The following is a 21,232-nucleotide window of genomic DNA, read 5'->3' on the forward strand; positions in this document are numbered from 1 at the left end:
TATGAATCAATTGCAGAGCCCCTGAATCTTGATCATGTGACCATGGGGAATAATGCAAGTCGTTAAGTGTGAAAAATAGTCATGAGCCTCTTTTTTTCAGTGCTGTTGTAACTTCGAATGTTCACTAAACAAAAGGTTGTGAGTCAAGGATTATCTCTACGTCATATAAAAGTGAATGTAAAAACAGGGGGCCCTAGCTGAACCTGAACCAAATTGAAATACAGAATTTAATGCACAGAATCTTAATCTAATTGTCTTCCATTGTTATAAGTGCAAAGCCATTAAAAATAAGAGAGGAACAGCAATAGTTTAGTTAAGTGGAGATTCTTAGTTTGAAGGATGGAATTGAACAACTCTTTTTTTTTTTACTTTAGAAACAAACAAACAACACATTATGTTATCTGAAAATGGGATAGTGGGAAGAAAAAAACTACTTCTGACCCTTATCTTGAGCTCAGATAGAAACCTCTTATATAATATTCAATTGGGCAAATGATGAACTGTGAAGGACTTACTTTTCAATTTAAAATGTCTACACAGTTTAAAATACTGCCTGCTTGGCTGAAATCAGGCAATATATCCAATATACTTTCTGCCTAAAATACACTAAAATTCTCCACACTGCTTGCCTTCCCTTAGAAACAGATAGGTAAGTGTTCTGACCCACCCTCCTTCGCTCTTTCAAAGACGACAGGCAGACAGACTTAAAAGGAAATAACTTTATCAGTCCTCGGCTCAGCCTGGCTGCGAGCCCAAAATAAACATAAATAATGTCTCTGGCAAGAAGATAACAGAATGCAAAAACAAAGATCTCTTACGGCCAAACCAGGTGTACAGAAAGAAAGCAAATCACTTCTCCAAGTGTCTCTTTGAATCAGGGTTACAGAAAGCAAATCACTTATCCAAGTGCCTCTCACAAATAAACCACGACCAATGAACGAACGATGAACGTTGACTTCTGCAACCAGGCCGTGGCACCATCAGTCCTTTTATCTCCAGAAGACCACACTCATGAGCCACAGCTGCATTGTTATTCCTGCATCTCGACTCAACTCACAGCAAACTTCTGCTGAGTCACAACAGGTAAGGTTCCATGGGCAGGGAGAACGGGCAGTCAGTCCTGAATCTCTTGCAGCTATGTAACGATTCAAGGCTAATTCGCCATTTAAGCCCTTCTCGCTTCCTGGATTAGCATTTCCCAACAATGCCGGCCTGTCCCAGAGGTATCTCAAGACATCCAAGGCGCCATTTGTAATTGCGAATAAATTGCAATATTTAAATTATATTTAAATCGTAGATAGTTCTACAGCTAAAACCTTACACCTAGCTTTCCACAAAGGAAGTGTGCATATGGCAGGGTTTATTTTTTTAAACGCAATTGCATTTCTATTTTTTCAAAATACAAATTACATGCAAAATTGATAAAACACCCCAAATTACAGTTAAACAAGACCATACGTAAATTTAATTTAAAAATAGTAATAAAAGCCAACGGAAAGAAAACAAAAAGGCTTCATGTATTAGACCTAACAATAGCCAATGGTACATAACATAACAATATCATAAATATCACAAAATTTCGTCACAGTAGTATTTACTGCTTTATTCTTTCATTAAAAGAAAATATCACTTTTTCATAACAGTTATGCCATGCTTACAAAAGCCCACATTCCTTAAAATCGGAAATAACTTTCCCAGTTTTTCAATATAATTATTTTATCCAACCTCCAGGCTCCATATAGCTATAATTCCTTCTAAAGCATATTCCAAAGTTGTCATATATAATTCAACATCACATTAACATGTTTAACATTTAAAGATTTCCTTGATTAAAGATTAAAACACTATTCCAGAAAGATACCAGATGATCACATGACCATGTTATATGGGCCTACACTTCTTACAAAGAAAATCTGATGTTCATCATTTCAAAATACATTTTTGGGGAATCCACTATACTTAAATGCATTTTTAATTAATCAACATTATCCTCAACCCACTTTAACATTTTAAGGATATAAATCCATTGATCAGGCATAATTTAGAGAGCTCAGTTCTTTTCAGTTTACATTAAATTTTAAAATAATTAGCTGGGTGGGTCTGATTAGCATCTTCCAAGCAGATTATTCACAATTACATTATAGACAATTGTGATCAAATTTGATTAAATTTCTGCAAACAGAGAAAATACCTATGGAAAATAGATGTGATTCTTTATTTTACCTCTGGGTGGCAGTATTACTCTAAAAAGAAAGTTGAAGCTAATATTATACAAAGGTTTAGTATTTGAGGATATAAAAACGTGCCCTAATTCTTAAATGTGGGTTTCTTTCTTTTAATAATAAAAAAAACATATTGACATGTAGAGACGATTTAATTCAAATGAATTCTCTACTTTACACTTTCAATTCAACAGCGCCATAGCATTAAGAGTTCCAAAACAACTGAAAACTGGAAATAATATTTGAGCGTTGCCTACAGAGGAATTTTAAACCAAAGGATTTTTGAGTTACTAGCCATATAAAATGCACATAGCTATCTATATTGAATTAATGTTGACCCATTTAGAAGTGATGGAATCAAGACTGATCCTGAGATAGACATTTTGGTTAAACTAGCCCAGATTCATAACACAGTAGTAATGTTTTCATAGAGCCAGTTTGGTATAATCGTTAAGGCACCAACTCCAGCGATTCATTTAACAACTGTGGCAAGAAAGGTTGGGATAATGGGATAAAACTCACTTAACAACTGTCCTGCTTCGCAACAGAAATTTTGGGGTCAATTGTGATTGTAAATCAAGGGCTACTGGTATAAATCCCAGCCAGAAGCATAATACCACTCTGTCTAATAATAAACGTATGAACTGCTACTACAAAAATAGTAGATAAAATCAAACCATTGCAAGGTAAAAATTCTAAAATATAAATGTACGAATAAAAACCAAGGAACATATTTCAATATAATAGTTTAATATGACTTTTCCTCAGCATTTTAAATATGTACAAATACAGTTACATTAAAAAAAAAACAAATTCTGACTACATGCAAGATCTTTATAATTTAACTTTAATGTTACAGACATTTTACATACATACAGTATAAGTGCAAATATTTGTGGAAAAGATAGGTAGGACATGATTATGGGTGTAATTACCTAGTCAAACTTTAATCAAATCTGAATGTTTTTTTCCCCAGCATGAAAGCAAAAATGTTTATACTTCTCTTTGTGTTAGGACAAGAATCTTTTAAGGTCTTCCGCCAATGGTGAACCTTTGATTCTTTAACAGAGCGATATTAAAAACAAGACAGTTTTTGCTCTCAAACTGTATATGCACTACAAAAAAAGCAGCAGAGGGAAGGACTATTCGGAAACTATCTCCCTCCTTTAATTAAAAATATAGTTGTCCCTGAGATGAGAAAAAATGTGTGTGGAGGTGTTTAAATCACCGTACTGTCACATCATTTTTATCCCATGTATCACCTGGGACCCATATTGCTATGTATAAGCTTTCCACCTTCCTTTCTAAAGCAATTTTCAATAAACCATTAAAAACCACAGCCAAAGGTTAAGGCAACACCCAGTCTAGCTTTTTATTGGGGTTAAGACATGACTACTAAATGGTAAAACTTTTGTGCATTTCGCATTTGCTCACAAATCCATTTGCTGTATGCTAGGCTCAACACGCTGTCAAGGAAAGACTTAACTGCAGAATAAATTGCATATTTCTCTCTTATTACTATCAAAATGGCACAGCATTAATCTAAATAACAAATGCCCTCATTTTCCGGAGAAAGAGAAAGTTAGTCCCCTTGAATGTAGTTGGCCTAGTTATAAGCAGCAAATAGAATAACTCTTACCTCATTAAACATTCATAAATATAAGATCAGTGCTGAATTAAGTAATATGTCTTCTTTGATATGAGCTGAGAGGTTTAAAATAAACTTGCTGCATTCTTGCAGAATGAATTGGATTTTGAATTGGATTTTTCTATCTAAATTTCATCTGCAATGGAAACAAGACCAGGTTGTATATTTGTGGGCCAAGAACATTTTTCCATGGCGTTTTCATCTGCTTCTTTAGTGAGAAAATTAAATTTACACAAAGCCATTGGTATTTTTACATGCATTATAATGGAGACACACATGTATTTGCTTTTCCACATTCCGGAAAAGCAATATGAGCCAATTGGGAATTGAATTTGAGTTCTCCTGAGATAATTCATTTGTGAGGCTATTATATCAAGATATAGAACCTTTACAGTATATAAATATAGCTTTCTGAACAATCCCTGATCTAAAGCAATAATTTATCCACAATCGATTCATATACAATCCCAAGGTAAGTGTGTGATTTATACCCAATGTAAACTTTCCTGTAGGCTTTCAGGGGTAGGCAAAAGTTTATACTCCCTTTTGGGAACTGTTTTTCGTTTCTCAAAGTTTGCAGGCTCACCTCTTACAAATTGTTTTCCTTGTGATTTAGCGTTCGGCGCGCCCCCATCCTGAAGGTGGAATGAACGTTGTCTCTCTTCAAGTTCAAAACTTATAATGAGAGACTGTGCTACGGAGTTCAACTCATCCTGGTCCGCCACTGGTGAGATTTCGTGAAGAAGACAGTCTTTTGAGCCAAGAGGCAGAGCAGGTGATGGATAAAGAGCTGTAAATTTCCCAATTAGGGTGCAGATCTTTTTGATAAGAAATCTGAATGGACGTTTATTTCTATAGGCACCTGCAAGGAGGGGGGAGGGGAAGTAAATCAAGTCGAAAACAATTCAAAATTCAGGAGTTGAGTCACTTATGCATTATTTGAAAAGAGACACAAATAATTTATTTTCTTCTTCCTTCTTATACAAATCTTTTTATTTCCATTTCATTCTATACAATCACATGTTTACTGTGCAGCCGAGGCATATAACATTGGGTAATAAACACAGCCCTCACTTTTATAGAAAATGCCCCCTACAATACAAACCCAATATACTGCCTTAGCCCACCATACACCCTCTTTCATCCCCCTCCAACTTTCATTCTTCCTTCTCTCATACCCCTCTACACCTACTTCCCCTCCCCCTCTATCTAACCCTAACCCTATCACTCCCTCTCTTAATCCATTCCCTCCCTTCTCCTCCTCCTCTCTCTCACTCTCTCCACCCTCCTCCTTCTTTCATTCAGCTCCTCCCTTCGGTATACTTCTATTACCTTCCAATATATTCAGTTTGTTCTGTTTTGACACTAACATTAAAAAAAACCACAGTATACAAGTGCAATCATGCTTTAAAATTTAACACATATTATATTTCCCCCCTCCCCCCAGATCCCCACCTCCCTTCCCTCCCCCCGACTTCCCAATTTATTTTCTTCTGACTTAGAATATTTTACGGAAATGACGTACAAATGTACGTAACTATAGAAATTACCATTTGTCTCGGCTGTAATTTGTTCCAATATTTGAAAATCTGTTTAAGGCTCCCACAAACATCAACCATAAAGTTACTTTAAAAAAAAAAAACAACCCTTCTAGTAAATAATAATATGTAGAAGCTGTTCAGTAAGCATCTATTTTGGCAAAGTTCACTTTTTAAGAAGGGCACCAGGTTTTTATAAAGCACCTACATTCCTGGAAGGGAAATTAATAAGGAGCTGCTTGTGTATATATATCAATAAACAAACTCAAGAATAGAAGAGCAAATCAGATAGAAATAAGACTATAGAAACTGTGGAAATAGATTTCTTGCAAATTAATCATGATGATGAATACATGTTTGGTGGTCGTAGAGTTAGGAACAAGTTATAGAAGCTATCGAAAATTATTTGATACATGAGACCCCAAAATGTAAAAACATACCTAATTTGGAAACACTGGTTGAGATAATATTATGAGACAGCATTAAGGGGGGAAAATGAGATGCATAAAAATGCCAAATCCAATCTAAACATCGGCTATGTTACCAACCATAATGGATTGTAATCACCAGTTTCTATCACAACAAAATAAAGAATCCCTGGATCAGTTTTATTGCAGCTTTGTGACCATAATTTTTCAAAATGGTTTTGCCAGATAATGAAACCAAATACCTTCTAATAAATGAATAATCATCTGGTGGACTTGATCTAAGCAACGTTGTAATTCCAAGAATTCGGTAGCTTTATCGTGTGCCTTCTTTAATTCTTGGTCAACAGATTCTTCTTCTGCTAATAGACTGACTGCTTCATTCTGTCAGTGGGAATAAGTTTTTTTTTTCAAGATGATGGGAAAAAAAACACTTTTGAAAAAAATAAGTTAGTATTTGAGAACTACTTAAGCCAGTAAATATCAAGGTAGTATAATGCACTAAATAGAACTTCTGTGGTCATTTGATTTACAATTTAGAAATATAAAGCAGGGGTGTCAAACTGGCGGCCCACAAGCCAGATGCATCACGCATAGGCCACGCCCACCCCAGCTCCGCAAAGGGGAAAAAACATCACGGTGTGCCACATGACAGCAACATGACGCAGCGAGTTTGATACCTGTGATATAAAAGATTTAAAAAATGCTGAAAAAAGAATATGTCGTTATGTATGTGTCAATAATATTGTGAAAAATTATATTCCAACTGCAGTGGGGAAAAAATTGTGATGAAAAATGTAATACAGATAGTCCTCAACTTACGACCGAGCCTAATTTTTTTGTTGCTAAATGAAACATGTGTTACGTGAATTTTCCCTCATTTTATGACCTTGTCACAGTTGAATCACTGCAGTTGTTAAGTGAGTAACATGGTTAAGTGAATACGACTTCCCTAACTGACTTTGCCTGTCATAAGGTTGCAAAAGGTGATTATTACATGACCCTGGGACACTGCAACCATCATAAATATGAATCAACAGTGTATATATGTGACTGTACGAAAATGAAATGGAAAAATAAAAACACATTCATAAAAAATAAATAAATAAATAAATAAATATGAATCAGTTGCTCAATGTCTGAATCTTGATCCCATGACCATGAGGATGCTGTCATCATCGTAAACGTAAAAAACGGTCAGGCCACTTTCGTGAGTGCCATTGTAACTTCGAATGGTCGCTAAATGAAGAGTTGTGAGTCAAGGACTACCTGTAGAGTTTCTACCTACCTTTTTACACTCAGACATGATCTCCTCAAGGTGTTTAGCCAATTCAACTGCTTTGCACTTTATTTGATTCTGAACCTGGGGAAAAAAAATTAAGGATTTGAGCAATTAAAGCAGAGTTAAATGTGAGTTTAAATGTGACTTTTAAAACAGCTGCATCTGTTTTCAGCTGCTTTAACACAGTGGTCTCCAACTTTGGCAACTTTAAGACCTGTGGACTTCAACTCCCAGAGTTCCTCAGCCAGCTTTGCTGGCTGAGGAACTCTGGGAGTTGAAGTCCACAGGTCTTAAAGTTGCCAAAGTTGGAGACCACTGCTTTAACACATGTCAGAGAGGTATTGGCCTTGTGCATGGTTCAAAGCATTTCTTCCAAATAATTTTGCAAGTATGTACAGCTGAGCCTCAGAAATTGCAATCCACCTAGAGGAACTGCAAAAGGGGAGGGGGCAGGTTGCAGAAGTAGATTGATACATAAATAAAATCAATCAACCTTTAAGCCTTTGTTAGACAAGTCAAGCTATATGAACACTCCATAAGGGGAGGATACATACACTAAAGATTGTGCACAGAAACATCACTTCACAAATATATTCAGAGGATGAGAAGAAAAAAAACCCGTTTACAGCTGCGATTCAACCAGAGAAAAGGATCACACACAACTTAGTGCATATAAGTTCAATAATTCATTAAAACACAAATTAACAGGATAGTGATTTAAAAAGTTTCTCTGGAATCAACATTTATCACAAGAACAACTAAGTATCATTTAAAGTTTTGCTTCATGAATAATGTTTGAATTAAACATTAATATTATTTGTTCCACTAAGAGAATTAATTTTTTTATTTTTTGTCAGGTCTGTTTAAAAACTGCTAAATGTTTTGTAGTAAAAATATTTAACACCATATCATATCTGAAAATTATTCATTCAATATTTCTTGTTGCATAAAGTTGAGTTAAGAGCAGGGACTTTATTAATGGAAATAACAACATACAGTACCTCAAATATAATTTTCAAATCAAAATGCATAATATATTTTTTTAAATTTCTTTAGCCTAGATCCTGCTAACCCTTCAAAAATGGTTTTACTATTGGCAAAAGTAATTTTGGGGCATTTTCTGAATAGTCTTTCTCATTGGCCAAAGTAGCTGCTGCACTTTAGACGGGAGTCCTTCGGGATTGGGCGGCCTATAAATTTATTAAATACTTAAATACTTAAGTGTGTAAAGTGCAATTTTTAAAGGCATCCCCATGGAGAAGCACAGTGCAGGTATTAAAACTAAGCTGTCAAGGACGTGGATTACGTTTTGGTCTCCATATTGATTGGGTCTCCAGCAGGGGTGGGTTTCTCGCCCCGTTCCAACCGGTTCGGTTGGAACGGGGCCGGCGGCGTCCTCGTGCACGCACGCGGTGCACGCATGCGTACTAGCGTCTGCGCGACGCTCCAGCTGCTCCTGGAGGATCGCGCAGGCGCTGTATGCGTCCTGCGCATGCGTGGAAGCGCAGAACTCGTCAAAACCGGGTAAGCACCGCGGGCGCGCGGGCGGGCCCTTCGCCGTTCCGGGAAGTTACTTACTTCCAGGTTCGCCGACCAACCGGTTCGCAGGGACCGCCGCGAACCGGTTGAAACCCACCCCTGGTCTCCAGCACATCAGACCAAATTGGCCTTCATTCCCAAAAATCTGTTTACCTTGAAATAGACAGCATTCCCCTCCCGTGTACAAATGTTTATATGTTTTTATATGGCGTAACAGATGGCATAAGACAAAAAAAAAGAAAAATCCTATCAAGAATTACTTATGAAGGTATATGAGAGCCACCAACATATTCTAGAAATTCTCAATAAAATCAAGGTGAAGCTTGTCAAAAAATTATTAAATCTGTGAAGACTTAAAAAAAATACTTCCAAGATGTTGAAAAAAAAAATATTTTTATTTTCACATCACCTCATTCTGTGGGTACCATTTTGAGAATTCCTTCTGCATGGCCCTGCATGTTTTTTGTATATAATCTAAAAGGTCTCTCAGTCCCAAGTCTATTCCATCACAGATATCTGGTATGAACTGTTTCTGATACAAACAGAAAGACAGAATTAGAATACAAAGTAAAAACTCAGTTATAGTTTTCTAATAGTTATGAATGCTTACAATTGTTAATAATTCGATGCCCATTGATAGAAATAACACCATGGCTATTTGACGCAACCATCTTTAAAAAAAATATTTATTACATTTCTATGCCACAATCAAAAAGGTCCAACATCATGAAACATACAGGGAAAAATAATAATAAGTAATAAATAAATAATAAGTGGTAATTAGGGGAAAAAACCAAAGCCAACATCCTTTCTAAAACAATGTACAATCATCTAGCTGTATATAATATCCTGTTAAACAAATAAGGCTTTAAGAAAAGTTTTGTCTCAACCAATTTCCGGAACACTATCAATATTGGGCAAATCAAGGGGGGAAAAATTTCCACCCACTGGTTCAATCCTCAGCCCAATCCCAGACTTAATGGAAGTGAAGAACCTACAATAGTTTTTTCTGAGAAATGTACATTTCTGGCTGAAGATGGTAAGTCTGCAGCTACCTTGGCACCAAGTCCTATCATTGATTCACTTTTTTATAGGCAATCTTCAATTTATGAACATGGAACGATGGTTGTGAGTTATACCAGTTGTAAAGGGCAGTGGTTAGAATCCAGTATTGCAGGCACTCTGCCCACAGCCTGAAGTTTAATCCTGATGGGGCACAAGGTTGACTCAAGGTTCATTTTATTTATATGCCGCCCTATTCCCAGCGGGACTCAGGGCGGCGCACAAACCCAAAGGAGGGGAAGGGAAACACAAAAAGTACAGGGCATTTAAAAACAACTGACAGCCACACGATTCGAGAGGGGAAGGGAACTCATCAACCACAGGCCTGCCGACACAGCCAGGTTTTAACGGCTTTTCGGAAGGCCTGGAGAGAGGTGAGGGTCCGAATCTCTACGGGGAGTTCGTTCCAAAGGGCCGGAGCCACCACAGAGAAGGCCCTCCCCCGGGTAGTAGCCAGATGACATTGGCTAGTAGACAGAACCCGGAGGAGGTTAATCTGTGTGATCTAATGGGTCTTTGGGAGGTAATTGGCAGCAGGCGGTCTCTCAAGTACCCAGAACTCCCAGGAGTCAGCCTCCCATCCTTCCAAGGTTGGTAAAATGAGGACCCAGATTGTTAGGGGCAATATGCTGGCGTAAACCACCCAGATAGTGCTGGGTGGATCACTGTGCCCAATTTTACAGACTTATTTTTGCGCTCAATTAAGCAATCCCGGCAGTTGTTAACAAATCCATTTTTCGCAATGAGCAGTTTTTACTTGAAAATCAAAGTATAGAGCTGATTTCCAGCAAAAAAAGAAATGTTGTAAATGATGGCCATATGATGTGGGAGGCTGCAAATGACCATGCGGGCTAATTGCTAATTGCTGAGAGCCCAAAATGTGATTTGGGGGGGCAGGGGGGGCTATCAGAATCTGGATCCTAAGTAGCCTGTTGCAACTTCAATCTGTTGCTAAGAGCCGAGGTGGCGCAGTGGTTAAATGCAGCACTGCAGGCTACTTCAGCTGACTGTGATCTGCAGTTCGGCGGTTCAAATCTCACCAGGCTCAGGGTTGACTCAGCCTTCCATCCTTCCGAGGTGGGTGAAATGAGGACCCGGATTGTTGTTGGGGGCAATATGCTGACTCTGGAAACCGCTTAGAGAGGGCTGAAAGCCCTATGAAGCGGTATATAAGTCTAACTGCTATTGCTATTGCTAAGTGACTGATCATAAGTTAATAACTACCTGTATACACATGCACACATACACATACTATACACATAAATACGCACACCCTTACTTTACCTGTGCATTGCTTTCATCACCTCTGTTTCCATCTGTAACACTTAGCCCTGAGCCCGTCACGGCTGCCAAATGTCCTATGTATTTAGCCAGGTGCTTCAATATCTGCATTATTTTCTTCTCAGCCTCTGCTACTACCGTTGACAGGTCTGCAGAGCCACCCTGGAATGTAAACTTACAGCATGAGGAAGTGTTTGCCGTTTGGATTTCCCTCATTCCTTCCAATTCACACGGTTAAAATAGCAGAGACTAAATTTAAACTGGTGACGTGTATAAATTGATTTAAACAGTATTTGCAGGGTTCCACCACAAAACCGCGTTCGACTAAAGCGCCCTCGACGAAACCGCGTAGCTGACGTCATCAACAGGGCGACAACAGCGCGGAGACAGAAGCATGCTGTAAACGCTAAACCTAAAATTAACCCCTAAACCTAAACCTAACCCCCCTAAACCTAAACCTAACCCTAACCCTTAACCTAACCCTAAACCTAACCCTAAATCTAACCCTAACCCTTAACCTAACCCTAACCCTTAACCTAACCCTTACCTTAACTTGAATCGGCTTGCTTTCAAAGCGCTATTTAAAGTGCCCTTCTTTCTCCGCGCTCGCTGTTGTCGCCCTGTTGATGATGTCAGCGACGCGGTTTAATTGGGCGCGCTTTAGTCGAGCGTGGTTTTGTCGTGCCACGTATTTACAGTACTGATATTTATAAGGGTCGCTTGCAAGATCCCTTACCTGAAAGAGCAATTGCAGATATCCTCCCAAATGTTTTGCATCTTCTCTTAATTCATCGAAAACTTTTACAAATTCATTGTTTTTCGAGAAATTCTTCAGCCATTGGTTAGTCAGAACAACGAATTGTTGGAAAGCCGATGTAATTGCTATGCTGCTGGACTGGGCAACTTGATCCACAGAGAAAACTAAACACAGAGATAAAATCCTCAATTGGAATGCAAATTTGAGAATTGGGGAAAACTTAATAGCCCCCGTTTCAATTAATTAATTAATTTGTAATTTAATAAGCTTATATGCTGCCTAATCCCGGAGGACTTCGGGCGGCTTACAAATACGAGATAAAATAAAATGACAAATAGGGGAGAAATGAAAACAGTTTAAAAAACACAACATACATTCGGCTTAGCTGGGGGCTGGACCTAATTCATAGATCAACAGCCCCAGGCCTGCCGGAACAGCCAGGTTTTGGTGGCTTTTTGGAAGGCCGCGAGAGTGGGAAGGGTCCGGATCTCTGCAGGGAGATCGTTCCACAGAGCCGGAGCAGCTACAGAAAAGGCTCTCCCGCGAGGGGTCGCCAGCCGGCATTGTCCGGTCAACGGCACTCGGAGGAGGCCTAGCTTGTGAGTCCTTATCGGCCTTTGGGAGGTATGTAGCAGGAGGCGGTCTCTCAGATATCCAGGTCCAAGGCCATGTAGGGCTTTAAAGGTAATCACCAGCACCTTGTAGCGCGTCCGGAGACCAATAGGGAGCCAGTGCAGCTCGCGGAGGATAGGTGTAACATGGGTGTACCGAGGTACACCCGATATCGCTCGCGCGGCTGCATTCTGGACCAACTGTAGTCTCCGAACACTCTTCAAGGGCAGCCCCATGTAGAGTGCATTGCAGTAATTAAACCAATCTGATTTGTGTTTAATAAGTAGAGCTTACAGTTCTCTGGATTTTCTTCAGCTTGTTCGTAAGCTTTGGTCATAGCAATGACTCGAGTGTATATTGTAATCAAAGTTTTTAAAAGAATTTGTGCCATGCTTTCTTCTTCGTGAACCTGTCCCAGCACATCCAAAGCTGAACTTAGCAGTTCCTTACAAATGCCTGGTACGAATGACTCGTGGGGGTCTGAGATCAGATTGGCCAATGTATCAGTTGCGCCTAGGATGAAAGAAGACATGAGCATCATGATAACCACTATGGCTTTCCTTATTTTTAGTCAAGACTCCCTCTGCAAAATATATAACTGTTTGTTTGTTTTTTAAATCATTTGAAAGAGGGGAAAATATATCAAAGAAAACATAATTTAATTTAATTTATTGAATTTATAGGCCGCCCAGTCCCGGAGGACTCCGGGCGGCTTACACAGAATAAGAAAAGAAAAAAATAATAATAAATAAAAATAAAGATTAAAATTCTCCAACACGCATACATTCACATTGGGGCTGGACCCTACATAATAAGGTCAACAGCCCCAGGCCTGCCGGAACAGCCAGGTTTTAACAGCTTTTCTGAAGGCCATGAGGGTGGGTGAGGTCCGGACCTCTGGGGGTAGCTGATTCCACAGGGTCGGAGCGGCCACAGAGAAGGCCCTCCTCCGAGGCCCCGCCAACCGACACTGTCCGGCTGACGGCGTCCTAAGGAGGCCCACCCTATGGGATCTTATCGGCCGTTGGGAGGTATTCGGCAGTAGGCGGTCTCGCAAATATGCTGGTCCTGAGCCATGTAGGGCTTTAAAGGTAATGACCAACACCTTGAATTGCGTCCGGAGACCAATTGGCAGCCAGTGCAGCTCGCGGAGGACAGGTGTAATATGGGTGTATCTCGGTACACCCAATATCGCTCGCGCGGCTGCATTCTGGACTAGCTGTAGCCTCCGAACGCTTTTCAGGGGTAGCCCCATGTAGAGCGCATTGCAATAATCCAGCCATTATAAATTTTATAAAACTTCCAGGACTTTTATAAAACTTCAAGTACTTTAATAGAGGGCCAATAAAATAAAAAACAACATTTAAAGACAACTTTTGAAGGGCAGAGCATTACAACAGACATACCTGTTACACATGAATTGTGCAGTTTCACCTTTATCCCAGACAAACACCCAGAGATTCTCTTGCTCTTTCTCAAACTTCTACTTCTCCTAAAGTTACACGGGAGTAACAAGTAAAAGAGATCATATTTAGTTTCAGTAACACTTCTAAGAATGCCAGTATTCTTTGCCAGTCTGCATTCCCAGAGTATCAGCTGCATGCCAGTCTATTTTTCATTCTCAAGGAGGCTGGCTTTAGGTCTCATACAGAAGTAAGTGTCTTTTAAGACCTTCTTCCCTGCTGGGAATAGGGAAATTGGGATTCTTTTTAAACAAAAGCAGAAACAGAGAAGAGGAAAAAAAACAAATGAAAAAACTGGGAACTGAGGATGGAAGAGGGAGATTTACTGTCTTCCCAAAAACTCCCGGAATCTAAAGAAGAGAATTAAATAACTAAATCCAGGAAAACCGCATCTGAGGACCAGATGTCCAGGTGAAGTTATTTCCCAAGAAGTTGATATAAACTTTTAACATTTTTTGTTCTGCGTTTATGGGTGCAATGTGCCGTCTCCTGTTTTAAATTCAATTTCTCTGTATGAGGCTGGTTTTTGAATGGATTCCAAGCCTTTCTGTTCTTCAGGCTGGGTATTAACATTTTTTTAAAAAGAATTTGTTTCTGATCTATGTTAATAAATTTGAAACTTCCCTTACTTTTCTGTAGATTCTGGCAGAATATTCTACTGGAATAGATGAGTAACATCTGGCAGGATAAGATATTCTTGGATAAATTTTAAGTCAAGCTTTTATTGTTCTCATAATCTGAAGAGATCCATGGCTATATTCTTAAAAGATGGACTGTCTGCATTTTAATATTTAAAGTTTAAACATTGACTTTTTATTTTATTCTTTTACAGAATAAAGTTTGGTTTTGTGTACTGCCAATGAGATTTGCCTTCCAAGGGTTGAAACCTCTAGTCCAGTGGTGGGTTTCAAAATTTTTTAGAACCTATTCTGTAGGTGTGGCCTGTTTTGTGGGAGTGGCTGAGCGGTCATGTGACCGGTTGGGCGTGGCCAACTTGGAAAATGTGCTGAAACTCACTTAATGATGCTCTTGCTTAGCAACTAAAATTTTGGGCTCAATTGTGATCATAAGTTAGTTCTTTCTTTCTTTCTTTCTTTCTTTCTTTCTTTCTTTCTTTCATCTCTCCCTCCCACTTTCTTTTTTCTTTCTATCTTTCTTCCTTTCTTTCTCTTTCTCTCTCTCTCTGTCTCTCTCTCTCTGTGTCTGTCTGTCTCTTTCTCTGTGTGTGTCTCTATCTCTCTCTCCCTCCCTCTCTCATTCTCTTTCTGTGTCTGTCTGTCTGTCTGTCTCTCTCTCTCTCTCCTCCCTCCTCTCCTCTACTTCCTCTTACTTTGGGAAATGCAACTTTGTGATCTTGAGACATGATTTGACACTGTTCTAGTTACCTCCTTGTAGACTTGGAACAGCTGGATGCGTTTGAAAAATCAGGTTCCCACTCATCAGTAGGGTCATAAAAAATCTCATCAGTTCTCTCGGTGCTGTTCGTCTGGAAAAAGAATTTGTTTTCCTGAAGATCATTTTCAGAGTTTAAGACTAAAGGGCAACATTCAACTAGGACATGATCACATATTAAAATGCAGATCAACCTACTATTTTTAAAACTCATACTCTTTCCGCAAAGATTAAAACCCATGGAAGAACTTTTCTCACATATCTCTTAAATCTAGGGCTGCCCTCCACAATATATATCAGGATCCTTATAAGTGACTGATTTTTCAAAGTATCCATCTATTATTGGAAATAAGTACCGTATTTTTCAGAGTATAATAAGCACCTTTTTCCCTTCTAAAAGAGGGTGGAAATGTTGGTGCATCTTATACACCCCATACAACCATTTTTGGCCTCCTGAAGCCCATCCCCACATCCGATTTTTGTGAAAAATGGGCCGTTTTTTGCAAAAACAGAGGCGTGTTTGCCTTTCCCCAACCCCCAGAAGCACTCTGCAGGCTTCAGCAGGGCTGGAGGGAAATCAAAAATTGGAAGGATGGAAGGCTGAGTCAACCCTGAGCCGGTGAGATTTGAACCGCTGAACTGCAGATAGCAGTCAGCTGAAGTGGCCTGCAGTACTGCACTCTACCCACTGCGCCACCTTACAGTTATAAGTCAAGGACTACTTGTACTTTCAGACTCATTTCAGAGATAACGAATGGCTATCTGTTCTGACCCCCCTCGTCCCACACCAACACACTCCGAGTCAAAGATAAGTTACGGCATTTAATTAACAGATGGAAAGGTCCTTGGCAGCAAACCGGCACAGACAAGCTTGGGCAGCAATCCAGCACAGATAAGCCCTGGCAGCAATCCAGCCTGCCAAGCTCACAATAATGTTCTCCGACATTAGTTCCTGCGTTGACTTCTGCAAGAGGGGCGTGTGCACAAGCAGTCCTTTTTATAGTCTGGAGAGGAGCCTAATGACCACCAGCTGAGTGCAATCACCTCCTGTAATTGCGTAATTGTTCCTGATGCCTAGTAGCTTTTCGATGGCGTGCATTCAGGAACAACTCACTCTCCCTTGTCTCCTCCCCACTGGTCCAAGGCACAGGTGCCTCCTGGTGGCCAACCAGCCTCTCTGCCCCCTGCTCGGAGTCGGAACCCTGTCCAGAGTCCTCCACATCCTCCAGAGCCGACTCATAGGGCCCCTCGCTGTCGGAGTCTGGCGGCAGCTCCAATGGCTCCTGCTGGGCCACAACAGCTATCTATATTAAAATATTTCCTCTGGGCGTCAAAGCCAGCTCTTATTTTTCTTCTACGGAGGCAAGCAATGAGATGATACCCCTACAGGCAAATTCTGAAAGTGCCTCAACATCTCCTTCATCAAAGCAATATAGGAAGCATTTCAGGCTTTTGCTTAAACAAACCTCGTACGCATCTTTCATTGCAGCCAGTTTGTCTTCAAATTTCTCAAGGCTCCAGTAGGTTGCAACACCCAGCCTGATGTTACGGACCTGCACTTGAAGGCCATTTTCTTGAGCCATGACATCATGTCTGATAAAAGAACATAACAAACTTACTCCCAGAACGTAAAGTGACAAATCACCATCTGATACACCACCCCTTTTATAATGACAGTTGGTGGGGGCAGGAGGGAATTGCATTTTATAGATTGAGAAGATAACAAATTATCTAGGTCAGTGTTTCTCAACCTTGGTGACTTTAAGTCCTGGGGACTTCAACTCCCAGAATCCCCCAGCCAGCAGAGCTGGCTGGGGAATTCTGGGAGTTGACGTCCCCAGGACTTAAAGTCGCCAAGGTTGAGAAACACTGATCTAGGTTTTTAATTTCAGAACGAAGCATTTTAAAAATAGCCATAGAGATTTTTGGAGTCATTTCGTTTTTAGAAACTATTTGGACTCCAAATGCTACTCCGAAATATGGCTTTAATTTGATTGTTTAAAGGCAATCATCCGATTGCAGTAATCAAAAAGGCATGCAAGGAACAACCTCCAATATTTTTAGTCAAGAACATACCTGCAAAAAACCGTGTGCTTGTGAAGTTGACTGCTGATTGTGTTGGCCTCTCTGAGCATCATAGAGAGTTTCAAAGAATCCCAGTTTGGCTCTGCAAAATGTTTTTTTTGAAAAGGTTTAGCAATTAAAGCGGAAATTTCTTATTTATAAGAGTACCAGTATATAATTTTTTAAGTTCTTTAATTTTTTTCCAGGTTTTATGTCTCTCTGTATATAAATAAATGCAAAAATCCAAATATGTTTCTATATTTACAGGCACTCGATTTTCCTTCCATGCACAGGGACAATTCTGTTATTTCTTCTTTTAAATTTGTCCTGCTATAGCAGATACAATTTGGGGAGATTCTGGACATCACGTTTTCGGGGAGTCCTGCTACCTTAGTTTCTTAGAGACTATTAGGAACCCTAGTATATCAATTGTATTACTATAAAGATAATGCACGTATGTGTTAGTTATTCCTGACTCTAGGAGGCAGTACTCATCTCCGTTTCTAAGCCGAAGAGCCAGCACTGTCCGAAGACATCTCCGTGGTCATGTGGCCGCCATGACTCAACAGCAAAGGCACATGGAGCGCTGTTATCTTCCTACCAGAATGGTCCCTGTTTTCTACTTGCATTTTTTACATGCTTTTGAACTGCTAGGTTAGCAGAATAGCAATAGCAGTTAGACTTATATACCGCTTCATAGGGCTTTCAGCCCTCTCTAAGCGGTTTACAGAGTCAGCATATCGCCCCCAACAACAATCCGGGTCCTCATTTCACCCACCTCGGAAGGATGGAAGGCTGAGTCGACCTTGAGCCGGTGAGATTTGAACAGCCAAACTGCAGAACTGCAGTCAGCTGAAGTAGCCTGCAGTGCTGCATTTAACCACTGCGCCACCTCGGCTCTGGGACAAGTAGCTGGGACAAGTAATGTTGGGAAGCTGGGACAAGTAATGGGAGCTCACTCCATTAGGCGGTGCTAGGGATTCAAACTGCCAAACTGCTGATCTTCTGATCAACAAGCTCAGTGTCTTAGCCACTGAGCCACCGTATCCCTTGTATTATTATAGGTTTGCAATTAAAACAGAATCCTATTATAAGCTTTAGCCTTTTTTCCTAGTGTTTTGTACTATGTTGTTATATTATGTTTATTTGATTTGTATGCCGCCCTATTCCCGGAAGACTCAGGGTGGCTAACAATCAGAAGGGGAAGGGGGTACAAAATAAAAATAAAAAGACAAACAATTTAAAAAACAACAACAGTCGTAACCTCGGATGGGGCTGGAAAATTCAACAGCCCCAGGCCTGCTGGAACAGTCAGGTCTTAGTTGCTTTGCGGAAAGCCGGAAGGGTGGTAAGGGTCCGGATCTCAACGGGGAATACTAGTCTAGAATGTTTCACAGCCAGGTCTGTTAAAGGCCTTTTTTTTTTTTTTTTACTAACAAGACTGATATTGTTCGGAATGACGAATCATCATTAACGTTGGCATGGAGTGAAGCCCTGCCAGTTTCTGCACCTGTCTCTCTCCCAAAGATGAAGACTAAATAATAACTTCCGTGGGATCCAGAATTAAAATCTAGAATGGTTTTGGCAATTTGGTACGCGCTTATCAAGAGCTTAATGCCACCGAACCTAATGGGGCCCTTGTTTTGAGAACAGATTGTGAAGAATTACAGGGTGAAGAGAATTTATTTCAGTAGGAAAAGAAGCTTGGCTGTCCTCTACCCAAAAACAGGGGTTAGAAGTGCAGATAGTCCTCAACTTACAACCTTGTTACTCACTTAACAACTGTGGCAAGAAAGGTCATAAAATTCGGCAAAACCCATGTCACATGTGCATGCATGTGAGGTCGCATCTGTGCAAGGCTAGCCATCCCTGTCCTAAATGTTGTGATAGAAAATTATATGCTGTCTTCCCCATTATAAATAGAAGAAGGGGGTCCTTCCCAGAGCCGTACTAGAAAGCAGTTCTGTTACTTATTTAAAATGCATTAATATTTATTTATAGGCAACTACTAGACAGGTAATTTCAAAATATTATAGCCATATATACCTTTATTCCTATTTCCCCGGTTCTGCTGAAGAACTTTCACTTCTTGAGCAACTTTCTGCTTCTCAGCCTCCAGAGCTTCGAGAATCTTGACGTGACGAACTGTGTGGTCTTTCAAAACCTAAAACAGAATCAGGGCGGGAAGTTTTCTTGGTAAAAGTTTTTAAAACTGGAGGACGCAGTCCAACACAAGGGCCAGTGGTTAAGGCATCAGGCTAGAAAGCAATAGACCATGAGTTCAAGTACTGCCTTAAACATTAAAACCAACTGGGTGACCTTGGGCCAGTTCACTCTCTCACCTCACCTCACCGGAATGTTGTTGTGGGGGAAATTGGTGAAGGAAGGTATTTTGGATACGTTTGCCACCTTGAGTTATTTGTAAAATAAATAAATAAAAGGATGGTAGGTAGTACACCGGAGTGTCTGCAGGGTATGATTTTTAAAAAGTCAAAATAGTAGATGAATCGCACTGTCATGGCTAAAACCTTGGTTTTGACTCTACTACCCCGTGAGGACACAGGGCTAGGTTATATGCAGGACTGTCTCTTGCTGAGGGTGTCTGCCTGTTCCAATACATAGCAATAGCAGTTAGACTTCTATACCGCTTCATAGGGCTTTCAGCCCTCTCTAAGCGGTTTACAGAGTCAGCATATTGCCCCCAACAATCTGGGTCCTCATTTTACCCACCTCGGAAGGATGGAAGGCTGAGTCAACCCTGAGCCGGTGAGATTAGAACCGCCGAACTGCAGATAACAGTCAGCAGTACAGCACTCTAACCACTGTGCCACCTCGGCTCTTTTTACATTAGATCAGTGGTCTCCAACCTTGGCAACTTTAAGACTTGTGGACTTCAACTCTCAGAGTTGAAGTCCACAAGTCTTAAAGTTGCCAAGGTTGGAGACCACTGCATTATAGGTGAACTCAAGGCCTTTTCCCTATAATATTGTTACATAATGGGACCTCAGAGGCACAACTTCTTCATGTCCACTTTGGAATAGCCTCTTACCTGAGATTCAGAGCGCCCTATCCTTTAGGTCTTCCAGAAGGCTGTGAAGACCTGATTCTTCTCCAAAAGCATTGAGATAGGGTTGACTTAATTTAGCAATAAAGGGGGTTCTAGAACATTGGTGGGAAAGCATGGTGTGTTCTTTAATTACTGTGAGCTCCCTAGGAACAGCATGTGAGATGGGCAGCCATAAAGGTTCTTCAGATAAATAAACAAATCTCTGGTGAGACACCATTTCAGATCTGAAGGCAAAAAGGTATTTCAGGGAGGACAGTCATGGATGTGTGCCACTTATCTTCATCTCCTGACGCCAAATCTGAACTTTCCTGGGATTGCACCACAGATGCTATGGGAAGCAAAATGATCCCTGGAAAAGACCCAGCTCTTGGAAGAATTGAGAGAAGTGATAGATAGTCCTGCAGACTACCAAACATCACTTCCCTTCCCTGAATCCAAAGATTGCATAATTTTAATTCATAGTTCCCAGTTTCCATCATTTCTTCCTGAAAAGAGATTGGCAACCAGCAAGAGACTTAAGGAATATCAGTGTTGATAAACCCTTCAACTAGATCCCCAAATTTCTAACGCTAAAGAATTCTAATGTTTTTTTAAAAGTTTATTATGGTTATTATTCCTATTCTAAATGTAAGTTCCGTTGAAAGACAGATGTGAGTTTTTGATTTGAGAAAGAAATAATTGTTTAGTGGTTCCATCCTCGAATATCATTAGGGAATCCCAAGAAATGTGCTTTCTGTCATGGTTTCTGCCCTCCGGAATGGTGTCCTCCCCACTTTCATATTCCCCTGACCCTGCTGTCCTTTAAGGGAAACTTGGAGACATGGGTTTTCCCCAAGATTTTATTTTATTGTCTTGTATTATTGGATCATGTTTTTTTTTT

General features: G+C 40.1%; 1 protein-coding gene across 1 annotated transcript in view; it reads right to left on the reverse strand.

Annotated features, from left to right (window-relative positions):
- Positions 1-4,276: 4,276 nt before the first annotated feature.
- The window catches only part of KIF14 (kinesin family member 14), a 45,491-nt gene continuing 28,535 nt past the window's right edge, over positions 4,277-21,232 (reverse strand). Inside the window, exons 18-29 of the mRNA XM_087720774.1 lie at positions 19,332-19,449; positions 17,298-17,388; positions 16,688-16,814; positions 15,215-15,315; positions 13,773-13,858; positions 12,661-12,879; positions 11,734-11,918; positions 11,001-11,159; positions 9,064-9,186; positions 7,122-7,196; positions 6,079-6,217; positions 4,277-4,732 (exon numbers count right to left, since the gene is read on the reverse strand). Coding sequence (XP_087576900.1) covers positions 4,356-4,732; positions 6,079-6,217; positions 7,122-7,196; positions 9,064-9,186; positions 11,001-11,159; positions 11,734-11,918; positions 12,661-12,879; positions 13,773-13,858; positions 15,215-15,315; positions 16,688-16,814; positions 17,298-17,388; positions 19,332-19,449 — 1,800 coding nt within the window. The 3' untranslated portion in view covers positions 4,277-4,355. The remainder of the gene's footprint in view (positions 4,733-6,078; positions 6,218-7,121; positions 7,197-9,063; positions 9,187-11,000; positions 11,160-11,733; positions 11,919-12,660; positions 12,880-13,772; positions 13,859-15,214; positions 15,316-16,687; positions 16,815-17,297; positions 17,389-19,331; positions 19,450-21,232) is intronic.

The sequence above is a fragment of the Thamnophis sirtalis genome, unplaced genomic scaffold, assembly GCF_051295495.1.
Source record: "Thamnophis sirtalis isolate CommonGarterSnake01/CBP01778 unplaced genomic scaffold, rThaSir2_p1.2 scaffold_7, whole genome shotgun sequence".
NCBI lineage: Eukaryota > Metazoa > Chordata > Lepidosauria > Squamata > Natricidae > Thamnophis > Thamnophis sirtalis.